This window comes from Felis catus, chromosome A1 (genome assembly GCF_018350175.1).
Source record: "Felis catus isolate Fca126 chromosome A1, F.catus_Fca126_mat1.0, whole genome shotgun sequence".
Lineage (NCBI taxonomy): Eukaryota > Metazoa > Chordata > Mammalia > Carnivora > Felidae > Felis > Felis catus.
In genome coordinates, this window is record NC_058368.1 from 80,329,717 (window position 1) to 80,350,024 (window position 20,308).

The 20,308-nt window shown below is 50.0% G+C and overlaps 1 protein-coding gene across 4 annotated transcripts in view; it reads right to left on the reverse strand.

The window, feature by feature from the left end:
* CARS2 (cysteinyl-tRNA synthetase 2, mitochondrial) overlaps window positions 1–18,652 on the reverse strand; it is a 44,889-nt gene extending 26,237 nt beyond the window's left edge. For 2 of the 4 annotated variants that reach the window (XM_011280866.3, XM_045055883.1), the window contains exons 1-7: window positions 18,368–18,650; window positions 18,060–18,110; window positions 13,043–13,160; window positions 5,915–5,986; window positions 5,692–5,797; window positions 2,929–3,012; window positions 633–762 (exon numbers count right to left, since the gene is read on the reverse strand). In XM_011280866.3, the coding sequence (XP_011279168.1) occupies window positions 633–762; window positions 2,929–3,012; window positions 5,692–5,797; window positions 5,915–5,986; window positions 13,043–13,160; window positions 18,060–18,110; window positions 18,368–18,579 (773 nt within the window). In that variant the 5' untranslated portion in view covers window positions 18,580–18,650. Of the gene's footprint in view, window positions 1–632; window positions 763–2,928; window positions 3,013–5,691; window positions 5,798–5,914; window positions 5,987–13,042; window positions 13,161–18,059; window positions 18,111–18,367 lie in introns of all 4 variants that reach the window. The other 2 variants (XM_019829550.3, XM_019829552.3) reach the window with 2 other exon arrangements.
* Window positions 18,653–20,308: the final 1,656 nt, after the last annotated feature.

Consider the following 20,308-nt stretch of genomic DNA (forward strand, 5'->3'; position numbering starts at 1 on the left):
AATATGTCAGAGAAAGACAAAAATACCTATGATCTCACTCATGTGTGGAATTTAAGAAACAAAATGAACAAAGGAGAAGAGACAAACCCAGAAAGACTCTTAACCCTATAGAGACTTGATGGTCACCAGAGGGGAGGTGGGCGGGGGATGGGGGTTATAGGGGGTGCGGATTAAGAGTACATTCATAGTGATGAACACTGAATAAAGTACGAAATTGTTGAATCACCACGTTGTGCACCTGAAACTAACAGAACATGGCATGTTAACTATACCGGAACTAAGATAAAAAAATGAAAGAGAAAAAAAGGAGAAAATCAAGAGGAAGGTGGTCTAGTGCCCTGTCCCTGAGGGGCCCGCCCCAAACCCACAGCAGAGGAAAGACAAAGGGGCACCTGGAAGTGTCCAGTGTGTGACAGGAAATCCAGAACCGACCTGTACGGCTGGCTTTTCCACTAAAAAGAACAGGTGCTAAGACTGGATGGTGTTTGGTTTCCCTTCTTACGGCTGGTCCCTTCCTCTGGAGCCCAGAGCCTTCCTCCCAAGCCCCGGAATGGTCCCCACTGTCCACACCCACACCCTGTGCCAGCCAGGTTGGGCACTGTGTGAGCCACCATGGCAACACAAAACCTTACCTTGAGATGGTGGAACATTCGATGTGCCAGCCAGGTCTCCCGTTTCCCCAAGGAGAGGCCCAAAACACCTCCCGGGGTTTAGCTGCCTTCCACAGGGCAAAGTCGCTGGGATGCCGCTTGTCAGAATCAACTGCCAACAGATCAAGTGACCGATCAGGGGCAAGAATCTATAACAGGCAAACCCACACAGCACCGCCACCAGACGGAGGCAGGAGGCACATCCCAAAGATGTTGTGCCTTCCTATCAGTGACCTCACATCTCTCATTCACGGGTCTCTCTCCCCAGGTGGCCACTGGAAGGACTACCCAACGCTTTTATCTAAAATATGCCAGACTGTGAGGTGTCACTGCAGAGCTAAGGCCAGCTCCCACCAAGCAGAACGAGTTGGGATTTCAAATAACAAACACTGAGGCTTCTTCCCAGGGGGGCACTGAGCTGAGCTCTCTCTGCCTTATTCTTGTTGTGAGAAAGCTGTGTTTGCCAGCAAATGAGTTTCAGGGTAACTTTTTCCCCCAAAAGAGAATTATATAGAGAAAAATAACAACAACAAAAACCACACACCAAAAACCAGAATGTCCATCACATTGGAGGGGCAAGAAAACCCCAAAGAGGAGGGTCAGGTGATAACACGAGGTTGTACGATGAGCCACTACTGGGCTCTCTCTCTGTTCTAAAATGTGAAGCGGCCAAGATTCCCTCTGACAGGTGAGTGGATAAACCGTGTTGTATCCAGACAGTGGAATATTACTCGACACTAAAAAGAAATGAGCTATCAAGCCATGAAGAGACATGGAAGGTAGTTGAGTCCCCTGTCCCCAAGGGGCTCTGCCCTTGCCCACGTCCTGGTGGGGCCTAATGGCTTAAATGCACATTTTCGTTTAAATGTGTATTGAGTGAAAAAAGCAAGTCTGAAAAGGTCACAGACTGTATGATTTCAACTTTATGGCATTCTAGAGAAGGCTGAACTATGCAGATGATAAAAGATCCTTGGTTGCCAGGGGTCAGGAGGGATAGAAGACGGACAGGTGGAGCACGGGGAGGGGTCTGAGGGCAGGGAGGTGGCCCCGTGTGATAACACAATGGTGGATACGTGTCATTACACATGTGCCCAACTCCAAAGAATGTACGACACCAGGAGTGAACCCTGATGTAAACCATGGGCTCTGGGTGATGATGTGTAACACAGGTCCACTATGACAAACGTCCTATTCTGGTGGGTGACACTGATAATGGGGAAGGCTGTGCATGAGTAGAGGCAGGGGAATGTGGGAAATCTCTGTTCCTTCCCCTCGGTTTTGCTGTGAGTCTATAAGTGCCCCCAAAAATAAAGTCTATCAAAACACAAAAGCGTTGCTGATGCTAGAACATGTGTCTCAGAGGCTCGTCCTCTGACTCCAGGGGGCACACCGCATATGAACACGTGTGGCCAGTCCAGCGGTCCTCGGTTCTGGCCTTTCAGAAGGGGAGCAGCATACTACTAAGAGTAACAGACACCATTTCTGAGGAGTCAAATAATACTGTCAGTAATTAAATTTAAATGGCATTGTTTATAGAGCAGAGGATAATGCCTGAAGACAAATGACTTGCACAATTTGTCTTTTGAGATGTTGCTTGTTTTTATTTGGTTCTTTTAAATAGTATCCTTTTAAAATTATTTTTATTTTATTTTTTTAGTTTATTTATTTTGAGAGAGAGAGCAGGGGAGGGGCTGAGAGAGAGCAGGAGAGAGGGACTCCCAAGAAGGCTCCGTGCCATCGGCAGAGCCCAGCACGGGGCTCGATCCCACGAACCGTGAGATCATGACCTGAGCCAAAATCAAGAGTCGGATGCTTAAGCAACTGAGCCACCCAGGTGCCCCTAAAATTATTTTAAATTTACTTCTCTATACACATTTCTTTTCCACAAAAATAGCTTCATTCTAACAGTCACTGGAACAGAAGGGACTGCAGGAAGAGATTAAAATCCCCTAGGAACGTACTATATGGTAAAATACCTACGGGGATGTAATGTATGGCCAAGTACACGTGGAACTGAACACACCAGCAAGGCGGAGGAGAGTGGGGAGATGGGACACCGTGAACGTGTGCTCTCTGGGGAAGGGCTGGGGGAGACTCACGACTTGCCGTGTGAACCTCATACTCCACAAATTTCCTCTCTTAGAAAATAGGGACTTAAATGCACAGCACGGCTGGGATGGACGGTCTGGCGCCATCACCATGGCCGAGCACAGGGAGGGGGAAGCTGAGCACAGGGGAGGGGGAGGCTGAGCACAGGGGAGGGGGGGGGTCCACCCACCTGGCTCTGTGGCGGGACTGGGGACCGCACCCACGAGCTTGCCGTACCTGTCTCCTCTTGACCGCAAATCGAAGTAGACGTTGCCTGTTTTACAAAGGTAATTAGAAATTCATCATTTCTCAGTCTTAAGTATCTGCATCTACACGGGCTTGGGAGCTGACCGGTAATTAGGACTCAAACTCAGAATCTGGCATCCGGCCTTGATGTGGCCCCTTTGTTCTGTCTCTAACTCAGAATTCATGCCACCACCACTATTTCGTAAGAGCACGCATTTGCACACATCACGAACATCCAGAGTGGGTGTGAAAACCCAAGTGTAAGATCTACGTCAAACGAGATGGTTCTTTTTCAAGAGAGGGGAAAGGGAGTGTTATTGCAGCCTGCGTTCAGCTCTGGGCTCTGCGGCTACAAAAAACCCGTCTTGACCCAGATATGTCTACGACCATCTCTTCACTTGGAGCCCAAACACCTCCACACTCGAGCACCCTGATGGACGAGGGGGAAGCGGGTGCTGGAGCACACCCCCCACCCCCCCGCCCAGGAAGGAGCCCCGTGCTCAGCGGCCGGGACTGTGACATCAGATCTCTATCCTGACTGGGGGTGGGAGTGGGGCAGGGAAGGACTTGGCACAAGGGCCCTGGGTGGCTGGGTGCTGCCCTGGCCTGTCCTCTTCTCCCAGAGCTCATATCGGAGCCCAAGCTACGCTGGGGGTAAGTAGGGACACTGGGAGCTGCTGTCCACGACGTCAGAACGTCAACACGCTCTCAAAAAGGAGACAATTCTCCTCACCTTCACTCATGTTACCGATTTGCTGAACTGTTTACTCAAAGAGTTCAAAATTCAAATTACAACCGAGATTTTACTGAACTGTTGAAAAGTTCAAATTAATGGAGTTTGAGTTAACGTCAATTTACTTTGACTTCATTACATTTACGCTGTCATTATTAAAAACTGACAATAAAGCATAGTAATAAAATGATAAAGCGCGTTCCGATGAGCGCCTCTGCCCCTCGTGAGGGTTGCCCTCCGGGTAGTGCGTCCCACTCCACGTCACAGGGTGGCAACAGAGAAACAATTCTTGTATTTTCTGGAGCAAACTCCAGTTCAGTCCCCTAAGCCCGTTAAAAACAAGTTCTTCTTGGAAACAAAATCTAAATAAGGTAAAGGAAAAGGAAAAACAAAACCAAAAACGTATGCTCTTGTGTACGCAGAGGTTACCGAGAGAGGCAGCGCACGGTCTGGGGAACTGGGGGACCCGGGGTCCCTCACGTGGGTCTGTGCTCCCAGCAAGACCCCTGCAAGAAGGATGCTTCCGGCCAGTAAGTCCAGTGACCTGCAGAAGCTGTGTCCACCCTCAGGCCTTACAGTCTGTGACTTAACTTGTTATTTACTTGTAACAAGCGTCACAATACCCGTTTCTCCCAGCCCCAGGCTGGGCGTGCTGGTGGGTCATTCATTAACAGCACAAGGTTCCTGTGGCCCCAGAAGTGACAAAAAGTGACAAAACACAAGGGCATGACCAGCAAGTTCAGGCAGCACGTGCCCGGCTACCAACCACACAGCACCGGCACCAGAACAGGGCCGAAGTCTGCTTTCCACCACGAGAGGTGAAGCAGCATCCTGGGAGGGAGAAAGCTTTGGTTGGGGGGGGTCCAGGACAGGTGGGACTTGGATCAGGAAGGACCGGGGGGAGGAGGAGGGGGTGCAGCTGAGAGTGAAGGACATCCCAGAGGCAGAAATGCCAGGAGAAAAGTTCCCAGGACAGGAGACCTCAGCCAGAGGGACACACACACACACACACACACACACACACACAGCCAGAGGAAGGGGCCCCCCCAAACAGCTGACCAGTGGTAACAGACAGAAGGCACACTCCCGGGCAGTGGGCGGCCAGCAGGGGACCAGGCTGGGGGAGGCAGGGACAAATTCAGGGCGTGAATATGCGGAGGACAGGATGCGGTAGGGACTGTCCAGCACCTCGGTCGGATAACGACCCGGGTTATGTGGGGTGCTCTCTTACTCAGAGGTGCACGTGGGAGGGTCAGGATGTCCACAGCCCGATTTCGCTGGCCCCTCAAACATACACCCGCACACAGAGAAAAATGTCAGAGGGCTTGTCTTTAACAAAATGTGCAACTTTAAGGGTACGGCTTTCATCCCCAGCTTTTTGTCATGGAAAATTGCAACCACGCTAAAAGAAGGGCTCGAAAGAACACCTGTACGCTTGCCACCTGGCCGCGGTAACTGCTTTATCTAGGTGAACTCTCCAGATGTTCATGTCTTCCTGTGACCACGGAAAATACTTTATTTATTTATTTATTTATTTATTTATTTATTTATTTAATTTTTTTTCAATGTTTATTTATTTTGGGGACAGAGAGAGACAGAGCATGAGCAGGGGAGGGGCAGAGAGAGAGGGAGACACAGAATCGGAAACAGGCTCCAGGCTCCGAGCCATCAGCCCAGAGCCTGACGCGGGGCTCGAACTCATGGACCGCGGATCGTGACCTGGCTGAAGCCGGACGCTTAACCGACTGCGCCACCCAGGCGCCCCCGACACGGAAAATACTTTAAAAAAGAACGATTCAACAGCTTTGCCAAGAAGTATAATAACCATAAGAAAATCTCACGTTTCACACAGTAATCACCTCAAGAAAGACAGTAAACCATCCGGCTTACTCCAGGAAGTCGTTCACACATGTCCAGTTCCTCCAAACCCTACAGGTGTTTCCCCAATGATCAGTTCAAGCAGCATAACCCTACCTTGTGCTGTCGAATAAGCATGCCCGTTAGCAATTATTCCTTCGATGAAAGAAATGATGTGAGGAATATTTTCAGTTACCCTCAAGTACACCGTCGGGGGGAGAACCTGACGGAAGGCAAAGGAGAAGTGACTTTCGGCGGGTGAAAAGTGGAGGTCCACCGTGCTGGCTTCCACCGCTCATGGCACCCCCTTGTGGTGAGAGGACTGAACAACACGCTTTACCTTCAAGGCTGCCATGTCTTGTTTAAAATTCTCTTCGTAAAGATTGGCCAGAGAAGCAGGTGACACATTCATCTGCAGAGAGACAGGCGAGCTGGTCAGCAGGTGGAGCCCCACGCGGCTGGCCTCAGTTCACCACGGCCGGCTCACAGAGGGGCTCTCAGTGTCAGGTCTCCAAGTCCTTGTAGTCACTTAGCTAGTCACGAAGGCTCATTACAGACCCCGTGTTCTGGTTAGAGAGAAAAAAGGAATAAACAATGTGACGATTTCTGTTACGTAATTCAAACCCAAAAACACACACAAAAGCCTCCACTTTTCTAGGGCAAGGACAAGGGCAAGGGCAAGCTACTTCAATCTATTCTACATAATAAGCAGAAACTTGGGTTCCTATCTTATCCCTTACCCCTCAGGGGGCAAAAGAAAACAAGTCAAAAATACATGAAAGAGGAACTCGGGGAAGTATTTTGAAAGTAACACAGCACCTGAACACAGGGCAGTGGGCGGGCAGTGTTCCACCCAAGGGCGGGTGGGCAGGCCGGCCCCGGAGACAGACGTGGAATTCTGCGCTTGGGGCATCTGGGGACGCGCACCTGCAGCCCCAGCTTCTCAGAGGGCGCTGGCGCACAAAACCAGGCTCCCAAAGTATTTTTTACTTTTCGGCATCAGCAGAAAAAAACACTTGGGGACCAAAAGCAGGACACGGCACCGGACACTGTTGGGCATGTGAAGGCAGCGGGAGCCGCTCCCTCCCTCAACTGGCCTCCGCAGCCCCGGCTCCTCCCCAGCCCCTGGCCCCCAGACCAGGGCTCCGTTTCCTGCTCACGGACAGTAAGAAACTTTCCCAAGTGAGATGCCCCCTCTAACCCCATCACTCTGCAGCCATGGTCTTCCCTGCCCAGGGCCCCAGACAGGTAATCATCCTAGAAATTTTCACCAACAGACAGGTACTGAATAAATAAACCTGGCAAACAAAGGGGCGGTTCAGCTGTGTGGCCGTGGGGAAGGCAATGAACCCCTGTGCCTCAGGCTTTCTTTGCAACACAGAGATGACCCCCAAGTTTGCCACGAGGATTCGGTGCGGCTGTGAAGACAACGGTGTGAATGGACGATGCTGGTTAACACCTCTGTTGAAGACACGACTCCCAGCACCCCCCCACACATATCTGCAACTCCCTCCTGAAATGTACCGCCCTGCCTTGAACCTGCGGCCTGCACACGATACCACCACCACCCGGACCTGTCCCCTGACTGCCTCCCATCACACACCCACACTCAGAGCCCCTCCCCAGGTCCCTCGTCACACTGTCTTCTGCTGGGACACACGTCACATCACACACATGCAGGTTCATTTCTGAGCTACAGCCCTGGACTTGAGACAGCCGGGCAGAGGGCACATGCACATACCCTTGCTGGCTACTGTCAACTGTGCCCATGGAGGGTGCATCAGTGTCTGCGGGGCCAGGCCCAACCGCGCAGGGGACTCACCTCCGGACGCTGTCAACATGACAGCTAACAGATGCTTTCTCGTAACTGTAACGTGTATTTCCCTCCTCTGAGGGGGCGTGAACATCTCATGTGTTTAGGAAACATTCACAGGGAACGTATGGCCACCACACCCGTTTCTCTTCTTACCGATTTGTAGGAAGTATTTTTACATGAAAGAAATTAGCCTTTTATCTCTGATGTGAATTTCAATTATTTTCACAGTCTTTCAACACTATGGTTATCTTAGGTCATGTAGAAAAAAATTTTATATTTAGCAATCCTTTATATTTCTCCATCCTTGGGGCGCCTGGGTGGCTCAGTCGGTTGAGCGTCCGACTTTGGCTCAGGTCATGATCTCGCAGTTCATGAGTTTGAGCCCCGCGTCGGGCTCTGAGCTGTCAGCACAGAGCCTGCAGCCTGCTTCGGATTCTGTGTCTCCCCCTCTCTGCCCCTTTTCCGCTCATGCTCTCTCTCTCTCAAAAAATGAATAAACGTTAAAAAAAAATTGTATTTCTCAATCTTTTCCCACAAATGGCTCCTGGGTTTGGAAACAAATTTAGGAAAGCCTTCCCCAATAGGAGGCTATAAAAACTGCCCCAAAATTCCTTTAGTAATTTGGGGTTCCATTTCTTTTATATTAAGTCTCCAATCTGCCCTAGATTTGGTTGAGGCACACATTCGACTGGGGTTTATTTTTTTCCCAGATGCTTACCTAACTGTCACCATTTTCTACTGGATAATTCCTCTCTTCCCCACTGATGTGAAATGCCATCGTTACCATAAGACAAATTTCCATTATTTACGGTGTCTACATCCAACTTTCTAACATGTCCCATTATCTGCTCATTGTATCTGTACAATGACCTTTAATTCCTACAACCTTGACAGCGACAAAACGCAGACTGGTGAATGCTCGGGGGCAGGGTGGCACAGAGGGAGGATGGCCAGGGGCAGAGGAGGCTTTCATGCGTCTGCACACGGGAGATGGGCTCACAGGTGCACACATGTCACTGTGCTGTGGGCCTCGTGTGCACTAAATGCAATTGATCGTAGGTCTGTTTGACCTCAAAACTGTGCCAGAGAAGGGAAAGATTATGAAAACAAAAAATTTTCCATAGCTTTAAAAGTATGTTTTAATATCGGGTCGGACTACTCCCTCCTTAATACTCTTCTTTTACAGAACTTTCCTGCTACTCTTGCTTTTGTGCCGTCCCGTGTGAACTTTAGAATCTGGGTCTCTAGTTCAGAAAAAGGGGAATAGTAAGAACACATGCACGTGCACACACGTGCACACACATGCACACACACGCATGGCTGCAGACACATGCACACACACAGATGCACATGGCTGCACACATGCATGCATGCAGCTGCACACACACAATGCGCACAACAGCACACACGCACACGGCTGCACACATGCATGCACGCAGCTGCACACACATGCACACAGCTGCACACATGCATGCACGCAGCTGCACACACACGCACAATGCACACAACAGCACACACGCACACGACTGCACACATGCATGCACGCAGCTGCACACACGCACAATGCACACAGCAGCACACACACACACACAGCTGCACACATGCATGCACGCAGCTGCACACACACGCGCACAGCAGCACATGCACACACACGGCCACGCACACACGGCTGCATGTATACGTTCAAGGCCGCACACATGCACACAGCAGCACACACATGCACAGCTGCACACACATGCACACGCACACATGCGCACACACGCACAGCTGCACACATGCACACTCATGCACACGGCCACACACACGCTCCTGTAACGACCTAGCAAGTACCACACTGCAAACACGCAACCCCTCTTCTGCCTGTGGCTTCTCTAGCTCACATGCACGAGCCCAGAGGGCATGGTTCGGAAATGTTGAGTGACAGTGAATTGTAAGGGGAATATCAATCCATTGCTGGCTTTGCAGGGAGGAGCAGAATCATATTCTAAAAGTAAAGTTTTTAAATTTGAGTTTTAGGCAGTTGGTCATCCCACTACCATCGGGCTGGCACTGCTCCCCACCCCCCCGCCCCAGCAAACCATAGGACGCAGGTGCCGAAACGACGTCTTAGTCCCGTGATTTCAGATTCCTGTCCAGCTCGCCCTGACCATCATAAACCATTTCAAGCTGATTCTCCCCCTGGCAAGGGCCCCACTGCTCGGGCCTTGGCACTCACGCTGAGTGTCCAGCCTTCCTCCCAGAAAGAAGAGCAACAGGGGCCGGTGTTCTTGAAGCACAGAAAGAATACCTTTGGCTCGAATCTCTATGCCACATTCATTACGAGTTTTCTTACAAACGGTGACTATGCAGATGTATCATCTTCCTCTGGAAATTCTCACCCCAGAAACCCGTCTGTGGTTTTTCTCCCCGACAAACTGTAACACTGAGCCAAAAATTAAAGTCAAGGGAGTGATTCAGAAAAGCATAATGTTATAATTTAAAATATTTTAAAAGTGCTGGAGCAGATGGCACGAAGAATACCGCCGTCACTTAAAAAGCTTGCACTGGATAAAAGACGGCCTTTTTTGCGAGATGCTAAAAAACAAATAGATGTTTTCATAACCATGCTTCAGATACGTGCTTTATCATCCTACAGATATATCTTGAAGAGATCTACCCAGTGCCACATTAGCATCCTATGACGGGACGAGTATGGAAATTCTCAGGGGTCAAAAATTAAGCGCTCTCTGCATACAGAATCTTTCAGCCAATTCTACCAGCCTGTTCATAGTGTAAGTAGAAGATGATTTTTTTGTTGTTGTTTTTGGTTTATTTTGAGACAGAGAGAGAGAGAGTGAGCACACGCGGGAGAGGAGCAGAGACAGAAGGAGGGGGAGGGAGGGGGAGGGAGAGAGGGGGAGGGAGGGAGAGAGAGAGAGAATCCCAAGCAGGCTCTGCATGGTCAGCACAGAGCCTGACATGGGGCTTGATCCCACGAACCATGAGATCATGACTTGAGCTGAGATCAAGAGTCAGACACTTAACCGAATGAGGCATGCCTGTGCCCTTAAGTATAACAATTCTTTGACACGCGCTGCCTCTTCATGGTATCTGTGAAATCCTCTAACTTCCCTCTAGCTGTGTTTACCCCTGCTGCCGCCCCTCCTGGGACATGTGTCCCGTCACCACTTGGCTAACCAACCCCCACCGCTTCCCCTGGGGCCCTCCAGAGCCTGACCGTCTTCACCCAGGCCTTTCAGGTCGAGGTTTCCACCCCCGATTTTGCAGATTCACAGCAGAGCCCGATTCATCAAGTTCAGGGACCCATTTGGGCTGTCAGGTGCCCACTGAGGGTAAGGATGGAGGAAAAACTCACGGCTTCACCTTCCTCCTTACTTACTACTTACTTCCTCCTCCTTACTTACGAGGCATTTCCAAACGCCTCGTGCTGCCGTGTTCCAAGTACGTGCTCACGACGTCAGAGACCACGGATTTCTGGGTGCCGTCTCCATTCTGAACACAGGCCTTCCTGCTCAGCCCCTGTGGGGTCAGCCTTCCCAGCGCCTGCCCAGGCCAGCCTCCGCTCCTAGCACATTCCAGACAACAGCACAGCTCCCTGCCCCCCGCCCCTCCCCAGGCCAGCTCGTTTGCTCAAAAGCTTCACCCTAGAATCAGAAGGCTGTGCCCCCAGTGAGGTGGCTGAGCACACACTCAAGCCACACAGTCCTGGGGAAGCCACTCCAAGCCCCTCCTCCTGTGGGGTCAGCCAGCTGTCACAGAGTGGTACCTGCCCGGGGACCCCTCGCCCCTGCCTTCCCTGCTGTCCTCTCACGTCTGCCCCTCACTGCAGCTCCCGACGAAGGGATGGCTCCCCGCGTCTGCATGTCCTTGGCTGGACCAGGGGGGCACCTGACCCCAGCGGCAGAGACAGAATGGAAGCCACCAGGGCACCAGGGACGGTGACCCAGGCCGGCCTGCCGGCTCTCCGCTCCCAGCCTGCGGTATCATCTTTCTGTCACCGAACGTGCAGCCGGTGTCCCGGGACTCAACCCTGTTCTGACACTAACTGCGGGTCAGCGGGCTAACCTCCTCCAGGGAGTCATTTCTGAATTCCGGGGCGGTTTGATGGATTTCCTTGTGGTCCCCCATCCTGGCTAGAAGATGAGCCATGTGACACACGAGCATCCCTCTATGGGATCGTCCACCTCACAGGGGACACAAGCTCTGTGCAGCCAGGAAGGGTCTCCCTCACCTTCGTGGGCACAAAGCCAGGCGGAGGTCTGACCCCTGGTGGGTCGATACACTCTCGGGGACAGTTCTGGAAATGGAGATTGAGTCTACCATAGGGGAACATGGCACACCGGCTAAGCTGCCAACACACTGGCCAACCCAGCTGTGCCGAGGGACACGAGGAAACACATTTAAAGCCGGAGCCCAAGTTCAGTGCCGCTGGTAAACGCTCTGAGTGGCCCAACTCTTAGAAGAAAAGCCTTATCAAAGAACCCACTCCTCCTTCAACCAGAAATTCCACTTTGGGAAAAGTATTTAGTGAAACAAGACATTATGGAAAAAAGACATTCACAGTAGCCCTATCTTTAACAGCTATAAACGACGCAGCCCAGACGGGGAGCTGCTGCATAGCCCCCTGCATGGAATGCTGTCGAGTTGTTAAAAAGGCAAATTGGGGGGCGCCCGGCTGGCTCAGTCAGAGGAGCGTGCGACTCTTAATCTCAGGGTCGTGACATCGAGCCCCATGTCAGGTGTAGAGATTTCTTAAGTAAAAGTTACAAAAAAAAAAAAAAAAGGCAAGTTGTGAGAAACAGGGAGATGTGGTTTCTAGAAAATAAGTTTGACTATGGAAGCACTTCAGAGTCCAAAACTAAGAACGGTAAATAAATTATGATACGTCCACGTGATGGAATGTTACGAGGCTATTTAAAAATGCTCGAGAATATTTAAGAACGTGAAGAAAATTCTCAAAATACACTAAGTGGAGGAAGCAGACTATAAAACATTATAAGCTGGTTTCCTAAAGAAAAAAAATAGCAATACAGTGTTCAGTACATGCATACATCTTCTAAAACAACAGGAATGTCACATGCTCTGTGTAGGCTTTTGAACAGATTGGACCATTTAACAATGCTTTACAGATCTTTAGAGATAATTGTTAAAGTTGCTAATTATGACAAGCAGAAGAGACAAACCTTTGAAAGTCGACTTTTAAAAATTTAACTATAATATTTAACTTCAACCCCTCAGTGAAAACCTCCCCCCAAAAAACTTCCCCTAAATACCGTATGAGTTGTAAGTGCCCCGTTCGCTTCACACATAACAGGTGGGAAAATTCAGCTTCCCATGAGCTCAGTTTCTCTAGCCCAAAGCGGCCCTTGACTTCCCTCTGCACAGGAGGCTGGGGGGTTGAGGGGCCAGGAAAAGGATGAGGTTCAAGCAGGAGACCGGGACAGAGCGAGACTCGGCATCAAAGGCTTTGGTGACCAGAATCGAACAGGCCTCTTTTACCAGGACAGGGATTCCTCTGAGAACCTGTCAGCACATCCTCGCTGGGTCACACACGGACAGTGAGACATAAAACACACGTGTGCAACAGCCACGGCACTGCCACGCAGGGATCAGAACACTCACACGATCAACATGGTCGTCGTCAACGCTTACCTCACTGGCTCTTTTGATGATTTTATCATCCACGTCCGTGATTCCCATCACCATGATGATGTTGCATCCGAAAACCCTCGTGAGGATCCTTCGAATGATATCGAATCTAACATATGAGCTGCAAGGAAGTAAGTATTAGGGCGTCTTTAATGCAGAAAATCGCCGCTGTGATCTTTAAAACGGAGCGCCTTACATTTTAACAGGCTGCCACAGAGCAGTCGGGTGTGTGACAGAACGGACAGCTCACGTGCAGCTAGGAGAAGGGCCCAAGCGGGTCCTCGCGAGAAACTAACAAAGGCATCCCCTCAATGTCAGGTGCAGTATTAGCACTTTTAACGTTGGAGCTGGTAAGTGCGCTTACATCCATTGGATTGTATAAAAATTCACCGCTGATACAATGGCACTAGGTGGTTAAAATACAGAGAGCTGCTACCATCCCAGTTCATGTTCTAGAGTAACTGTAATGTTTCGCTATGGCAAAACAGCAGGAACAACAAATCGAGGCAAGTACAATGAAAGCTGTACGATGTCACTCCTAAAGAACGTGTAAAACTATCATAGAATATGAACACATTGGCTTATCCGTGGGCTACACTGGGGCAACTCAAACTTATAAAACCAAAAGGGTTCAAGAGCCATTTAAAATGTCAAGAATCTGGAGGTGCCCGGTGGCTCAGTCAGTTGAATGTCCAACTCTTGATTTGGGCTCAGGTCATGATGTCACATTTTGGGAGTTCAAGCCCCGCGTCAGGCTCTGTGCTGACAGCATGGAGCCTGCTTGAGATTCTCTCTCTCTCCCCCCCCTCTGCCCCTCCCTAGCTTGCGCTCGTGAGCTCTCTCTCTCTCTCAAAAAAATATATAAACATAAAAAAAATTTTAAATGTCAAGAATCTGGCTTCACACTCTGGAAAACAGTATGGCATTTCCTCAAAAAAATGAAAATAGAACTACCTTATGACCCAGCAATTGCACTACTAGGTATTTACCCAAGGGTTACAGGAGTCCTGTTTTGAAGGGACACATGCACCCCATGTTTATAGCAGCACTATCAACAATAGCCAAAGTATGGAAAGAGCCCAAATGTCCATCGATGGATGAATGGATAAAGAAGATGTGGTATATATATACAATGGAGTATTACTCAGCAATCAAAATGAATGGAAATCTTGCCATTTGCAACTACGTGGATGGAACTGGATGGCATTATGATAAGTGAAATTGGTCAAAGACAGTATCATATGACTTCACTCACATGTGGAATTTAAGATATAAAACAGATGAACATGGGGAAAGGGAAGGAAAAATAAGATAAAGACAGGGAGGGGGACAAAACATAAGAAACTCTTAAATTCACAGGCGCCTGGGTGGCTCAGTCAGTTGAACGTCTGACTTTGGGTCAGGTCACGATCTCATGGATTGTGGGTTTCAGCCCCGTGTCGGGCTCTGTGCTGACAGCTCAGAGCCTGGAACCTGCTTCGGATTCTGTGTCTCTCTCTTTCTGCCCCTCCCCCCAGCTCACACTCAGTCTCTCTCTCAAAAATAAACATTAAAAAAATAGAGAGAGAGAGACACTTAAATACAGAGAACAAACTGAGGGTTGCTGGAGGGGAGGTGGGTAGGGGGACGGGCTAAATGGGTAAGGGGCATTCAGGAAGACACATGCTGGGATGAGCACTGGGTGTTATAAGTAGGGGATGAATCACTGGAATCTACTCCTGAAATCATTATTGCACTAAACGCCAACTAACTTGGATATAAATTGCAAAAAGAATCTGGCTTCTCATAAAAGCAACCTTAACGCTCAAGGTCAGGTAGTCTCACGCTCATCTGTCATCCGCACAACCTCTCTAAGTTCCGAACATCCTTTTCCCTCGAAGACGAGCCCTGTTATCACACCCCTTTGGCTTGCCACACCCCCACTCCCCGAACGCAGCTTGGGTGACAAAGCGATGTCAGAAACTCCTTGCCAAGATATTTAATCATTTGAAGGCTTGAACTGCTTACTCAGAAACTGGGCAAAATCCCACCACCCCATGGGGTTGTTGGACGTGATCCTGAGGCCTATGCAGCACGAGTTCCTACAGGCGTCACCATGCCCTTCCTGCGGCTTGAGCAGGGAAAGACCCTACAAGCAGTGAGATTTCAGAGAAAAAGTAAGAAGCACAAAGTAAAAAGGGTCACATGCTTGGCCCTGAGGAGTTTAAGGGCTTCATGGCACTGAGGCCACAGGTGCATGACTCCCCCAGGGGCCACTCCATGTCCACGATGTCAGCCCCTTCCCGGCATGTCCCCGTCTGTAGCTGGGGGATCACAGCACCATCATCCGGTGCCGTTAGGGCGTTACAGTGGCTGGTGTTTGCAGAGCATTTAGAGCAGAGCCTGGCACACAGCAAGAGCAGGTGTTGTGTCTGTTAACTACACGTCTTTCTTTCTTTTTCAAGTAAGCTCTACACCCAAGGTGGGGCTTGAACTCACAACCCCGAGATCAAGAGTCGCAAACACATACTGACTGAGCCAGCCAGGTGCCCGGTACATGTCTTTTTCAGTAGAGGCCAGTGTGGCTACCTGGGGAGGAAGGTGGGGAGACGTTAGCCTGGACGGTAAGTCAGGACAGGCTTATAGAACTGCAGAGACGACCTCAGGACTTCGAACTTTACCTTAGGGGCAGTGGAGCCAGGCCTGCCCCTCCCTGCCTGTACAACCTCATATCTTGTAGTTCTTAGATTTTCCACCCCCAGGGACATCCTGAAGGACTCCTGAAGAATGGGTTCTATCTCCCAGCCCAGCCTTCCCTAGCGGTTATCCTTGAGGGGAGTGGGGGGGGGGGGGGCGAGACTGACGAATGGGGCGCTGGGGAGGCTTCTAGGCTTTTGGTAACGTCTCCCTCTAAGAGCCATGAACACTTCATTCCGCTGTACGCTTAACATTTGTACTCTTTTCTGTATTTGTAAGGGCAAGTACTAATTATAATCAAGAGGCTTGGTTCTCCTAGCTGAAAATAAGGAAACAGGCTCTCCCCCCACCGCCCCTTTCTTTGAGAAATTCCTCAGTCCTTCTAAAATGGATGTAAGGAGCACCTGGGTGGGTCGGTTGGTCGAGCACCTGACTCTTCATTTGGGTTCAGGTCATGATCCCAAGGTGGTGGGATTGAGCCCCGTACCAGGGTCTGCGCTGAGTGTGGAGACTGCTTAAGATTCTGTCCCTCCCTCTGCCCACTCCCAGGCACACATGTGTTCTCTAAAATTAAAAAAAAAAAAAAAAAAAAAAAAGGTTTGTTTTAATTTTTATGAAATATTTTATGTAGATGGTTTTAATGGCTAAGGAAGCCTCTGTTGAGTCCCACGACCAGAAAACTCTCAAGGACCCGAGAGCCACCTTTTTTTTTTTTTTAAAGTTTCAGATATTATTTTTTTTTAAATGTTTCCTTTTTTTTTTGAGAGAGCGTGCATGAGCAGGGGAGGGGCAGAGAGAGGGGCAGAAGATCTGAAATGGGCTCCATGCTGACAGCAGTGAGCCTGATGTGGGGCTTGAACTCACAAACTGCAAGATCTTGACCTGAGCCAAAGTCGGACGCTCAACTGACTGAACCACCCAGGCGCTCTGAGTTTCAGGTATTTATTAATCAGTGTAAACCCCAACACGACACACTAACGTGATCTCGTGCATGCAGAGGGGAGAGGTCTCCTGGGCAAGTGGAAAATTGTGCGGATGGCTTCTAGAAGACCTTCAGTCTAAGCAGCTTTATAGTGAAACATTTCCTGTCTTCAGTTTGTGGCATCAACGCTCAGTAAACAGAACTTGTATTGATCACTGGGACCCCGTTTGTTTGCTAACATCCATCAGAGCTAAGAGCCACCCTTCTGAAATAAAACCATCAAGGAAGGAAGGGGGACGGGCCGGACGTGTCATCTGACTGCACGTCACAAACCCCACCTGATCTCACAAGTGTCACCCACCTGGCTCTATGAGATTGAGAGTTCTGTCTTTGCAATCCTGTTAGCGGGCTGCCTGTGACCACGTCCCGTTCTGATTTAATGTTACTCAACAATAAACTTTGCTTTCTCTTCTGCCTTTGTGGAGAGGTTTTTCCAGGTTGGGAAGAGTTCTTGTTTTTTAATACTTCCCCAACATATTTCATACTCCAATAAAGAGGTCAAGATATGCTTTTTACAAGTAACGCTGTTAGCCCACAGTGAAGGAAGAAAGGATTCCTACACCACTGATGTTAACAAAACACAAAAAATGCTCCAAACTTCCTGGGTGATACATGATTTTCTAAAAAGTGTAACGAGTACAGGTAGCTTTCCACTTTTAGTCTAGGTCTGAAACACAACAAGTTTAAAACACGAATGAGAGAACATAGAAAGTATTAGGAAAAGTGCAATTCTGACAAAGGTAGGCAGGAGTGGTTAGCTCCAGGATGGTTAGCAGGTTGAGAAAGCGAGTACCTGGGAGATCAGAGACACCAGGCTCCAGGCTTCCTGAATGTGTGACCTCGGGGAAGTTCCTCACACTAACTGTGAAGTCCCCACCACGCGTCACACTTCAGGCACTCTGCAAGCAGCACTGTATGGGCGTTATTTCAAAAAATTGTGCAGGTTGAAAAAAGACGGATACAATTATCGTCCCCATCGCAAAGATAAAGAAAGCAGGACTCAAGGTAATAAAGTGGCTTGTCCAAAGTTGGAAAGAAGATAGTGGGGCCAGAAATAACTCACCAGCTGACTCCTAACCCCTGGAATGGCCTTATCGCATTAAACATCTAATTCCAAAACAGGTCATTTATCACTGCTCCTCATTGCCTCCCTCAGTTTCCTCACCTGTGAAATGGGCATGAGCGCTTAGAACTACTACAAGAACGAAATGAGAGACTGTTAACAGGTGTGCTTCCCACAGCACCAGGACTATATTCGGTATTAAGCTGCCACTTGAGAAATGGAAAAAACCTGCAAAAGGCTCTTTCTTTACAAAATAAATGGTCGCTTGAAGCGTGAAAAATCAAACTGGGGTCACTCACCAAGCATGGCCAAGGTGTGCATGATCATAGACAGTTGGTCCACAGCTATACCTAGGAACACAGTTACAATCCATCACGTGAATCATACTTGCAAGAAAGGACACCACATTCTCAGGGTATCATAGAACCACGTTTGGGGGATTCCCAGCCCAAGCCTGTCAAGTACCCGTGACTACAGCACAGTGTCTCCAATTGTGCCGCCACGCACTTGTCACTTACTGAATGCTTTCAACCTGAGAACCTTCCGACGCACAGTCCTTCCCGCCCCTGGTCCCCAGCACCCCGGTCCCCCAGGTCCCGGCGGCTACCAGGAGGCGGCGTCCGCGCTGCCCACGATCAAGGGGTCCTTCCTCCGGGTAAGGCTGTTGTACACCTTGACGCCCGTGTCGTGGCCCGCCGGCTGCAGCCAGCCCTGCCCGCGCGTCCCCGACGCCGCCCGCCCCGGACCGGGCCAGGCCCCCAGGCCCAGCGCCGCCCGCAGAAGCTGGGGCCCCACGCTCGCCCCGCACGCTCGCAGCATGGCCTGCAGGCGCGCGGCTCGGAGCCTGGGGACCTGCGGCCGCGGGACAGGCTCGCCACGCCCACTCCGGGAGGGACTCGCACTGGGGCCGCCCACCCGGAAGAGGGCCTCCAGATACCGCCTACCCCGGAAAAGGCTTTCCGTGACCTGTCCAACCCAGAACGGCGGACACCCAGGCCCCGCCCAACCCGGAAGAGGATCTGACCACGCCACGCCCATCCCGGAAGGGGTCTCAGCCCTGCCCGCCCATTCCGGAAGATGACCTGCCTCGGCCTTGTCAACCCCCGAAGAAGGGGTCGGGAAGCGGCCGCGGCGCCTCCCACAGGCCTGTGTGGCGCCTGCTGTGGCGCTGGGGGCGGGGCGCGGCGCGGGCGCGAGAGGAGGTAGGAAGAGGCGCTCCTTCGCGTCCAGAGGAGAGGGCCCTTCTCCCTGGAGCCCGTCGTGTGGGCTGTGCGCTGACGAATTAGGGCCGCTGCCCACCTCCCGCCCGTGCCGGAGTTCACCGTGCGGGCACCCGCCTCCGGCTTCTCGCCGGTTCAGGAAGCACGTCTCACCCCAACACAACACGCAGCACATCAGCACCCCAACGCAGCACGTCTGCACCCCAACACAGCACGTTTGTGCCCCAGCGCACACACAGCAAACACATCACCCCAACACAGCAACGTATGATCCCAATGTGCACAAGGCACGTGTGCACCCCAGCACAGCATATTGATACCCCAAGACGCACACAGCACGTCTCCACTTAACAGCACAAGGCACACTTGCACCCCAAGACAGCATTCTGTCTCCGGATGCAAGACCAAAGCTTGGAAACCGCCCCATTCATCAAGTGCCAGTAGTGGGAAGTGTCTACTTGGGATTCATTAAGGTTAAACATTCTATATCATCTCCTCTCGAGAACAAAAACAATCTGAATTGCGGTTTCAGTGGGACTTTTAAAAGGCGGATTCATTTGAAGTCGCTTTCATATTGTCTTGACAAAAGTACCCTTACTGATGTCTTGCAAAACAATGTCTCAAAAAAGAGAAAGAGAAAGGAAAGAAATCCCCTTTGTTTTTACATTCCTCAAAACCGCACAGAGGTCCCTAAGTTTTTTTTTTTTTCTTTTCTTTCCTTTTTTTGGTTTGTTTTGGTCATTCAGTTGAAAGGAAAATTCTTAACCAGAGACAAAATGGTATGTTCCTTATTTTTTTCTTTCTTTCAAGATCCCTGAAGTCTAATTCTGCAATTCTGCTTCAAGCTAAATTGTAGTCCAACATCAACTCTGTTCTAATGCATAGTGCTGAAGCGTTAGAACCTGTGGTTGAGAATTAGGCGACTTCTCCCTCAGTGCTAAGCACAGGCTCCCTGACTCCTCAAAGTCCTACTGGCACGTTATCCCTCCCTTGCTCTCTGCATCCCTATTTTGGTTCCTTTGTTACTGTCTCCTATTTGTAGTACAATGTGTATATTTTTCTGAGTACTTGAGATTGTAAATTTTTTTGAACTCTCTCACTGTAAGCAGATTAAATTCGGCAAAGGGTTGCTGAATTACTCTGTGAAATCCACCTGTTGTGCCTGTGGGAGGAAATCTGGGCAGTAAAATATCTGCTAGGGAAAGCTCTGGTCCAGATATTAGATGTGCCGGTAAAAGAGGAAAATGAACAAAAGGCAATCTGTGACAACACACAGAATTCACGGGAAAGGCTAGAAGTTTTGAAAACAGATTTAGTGACACTGAAGA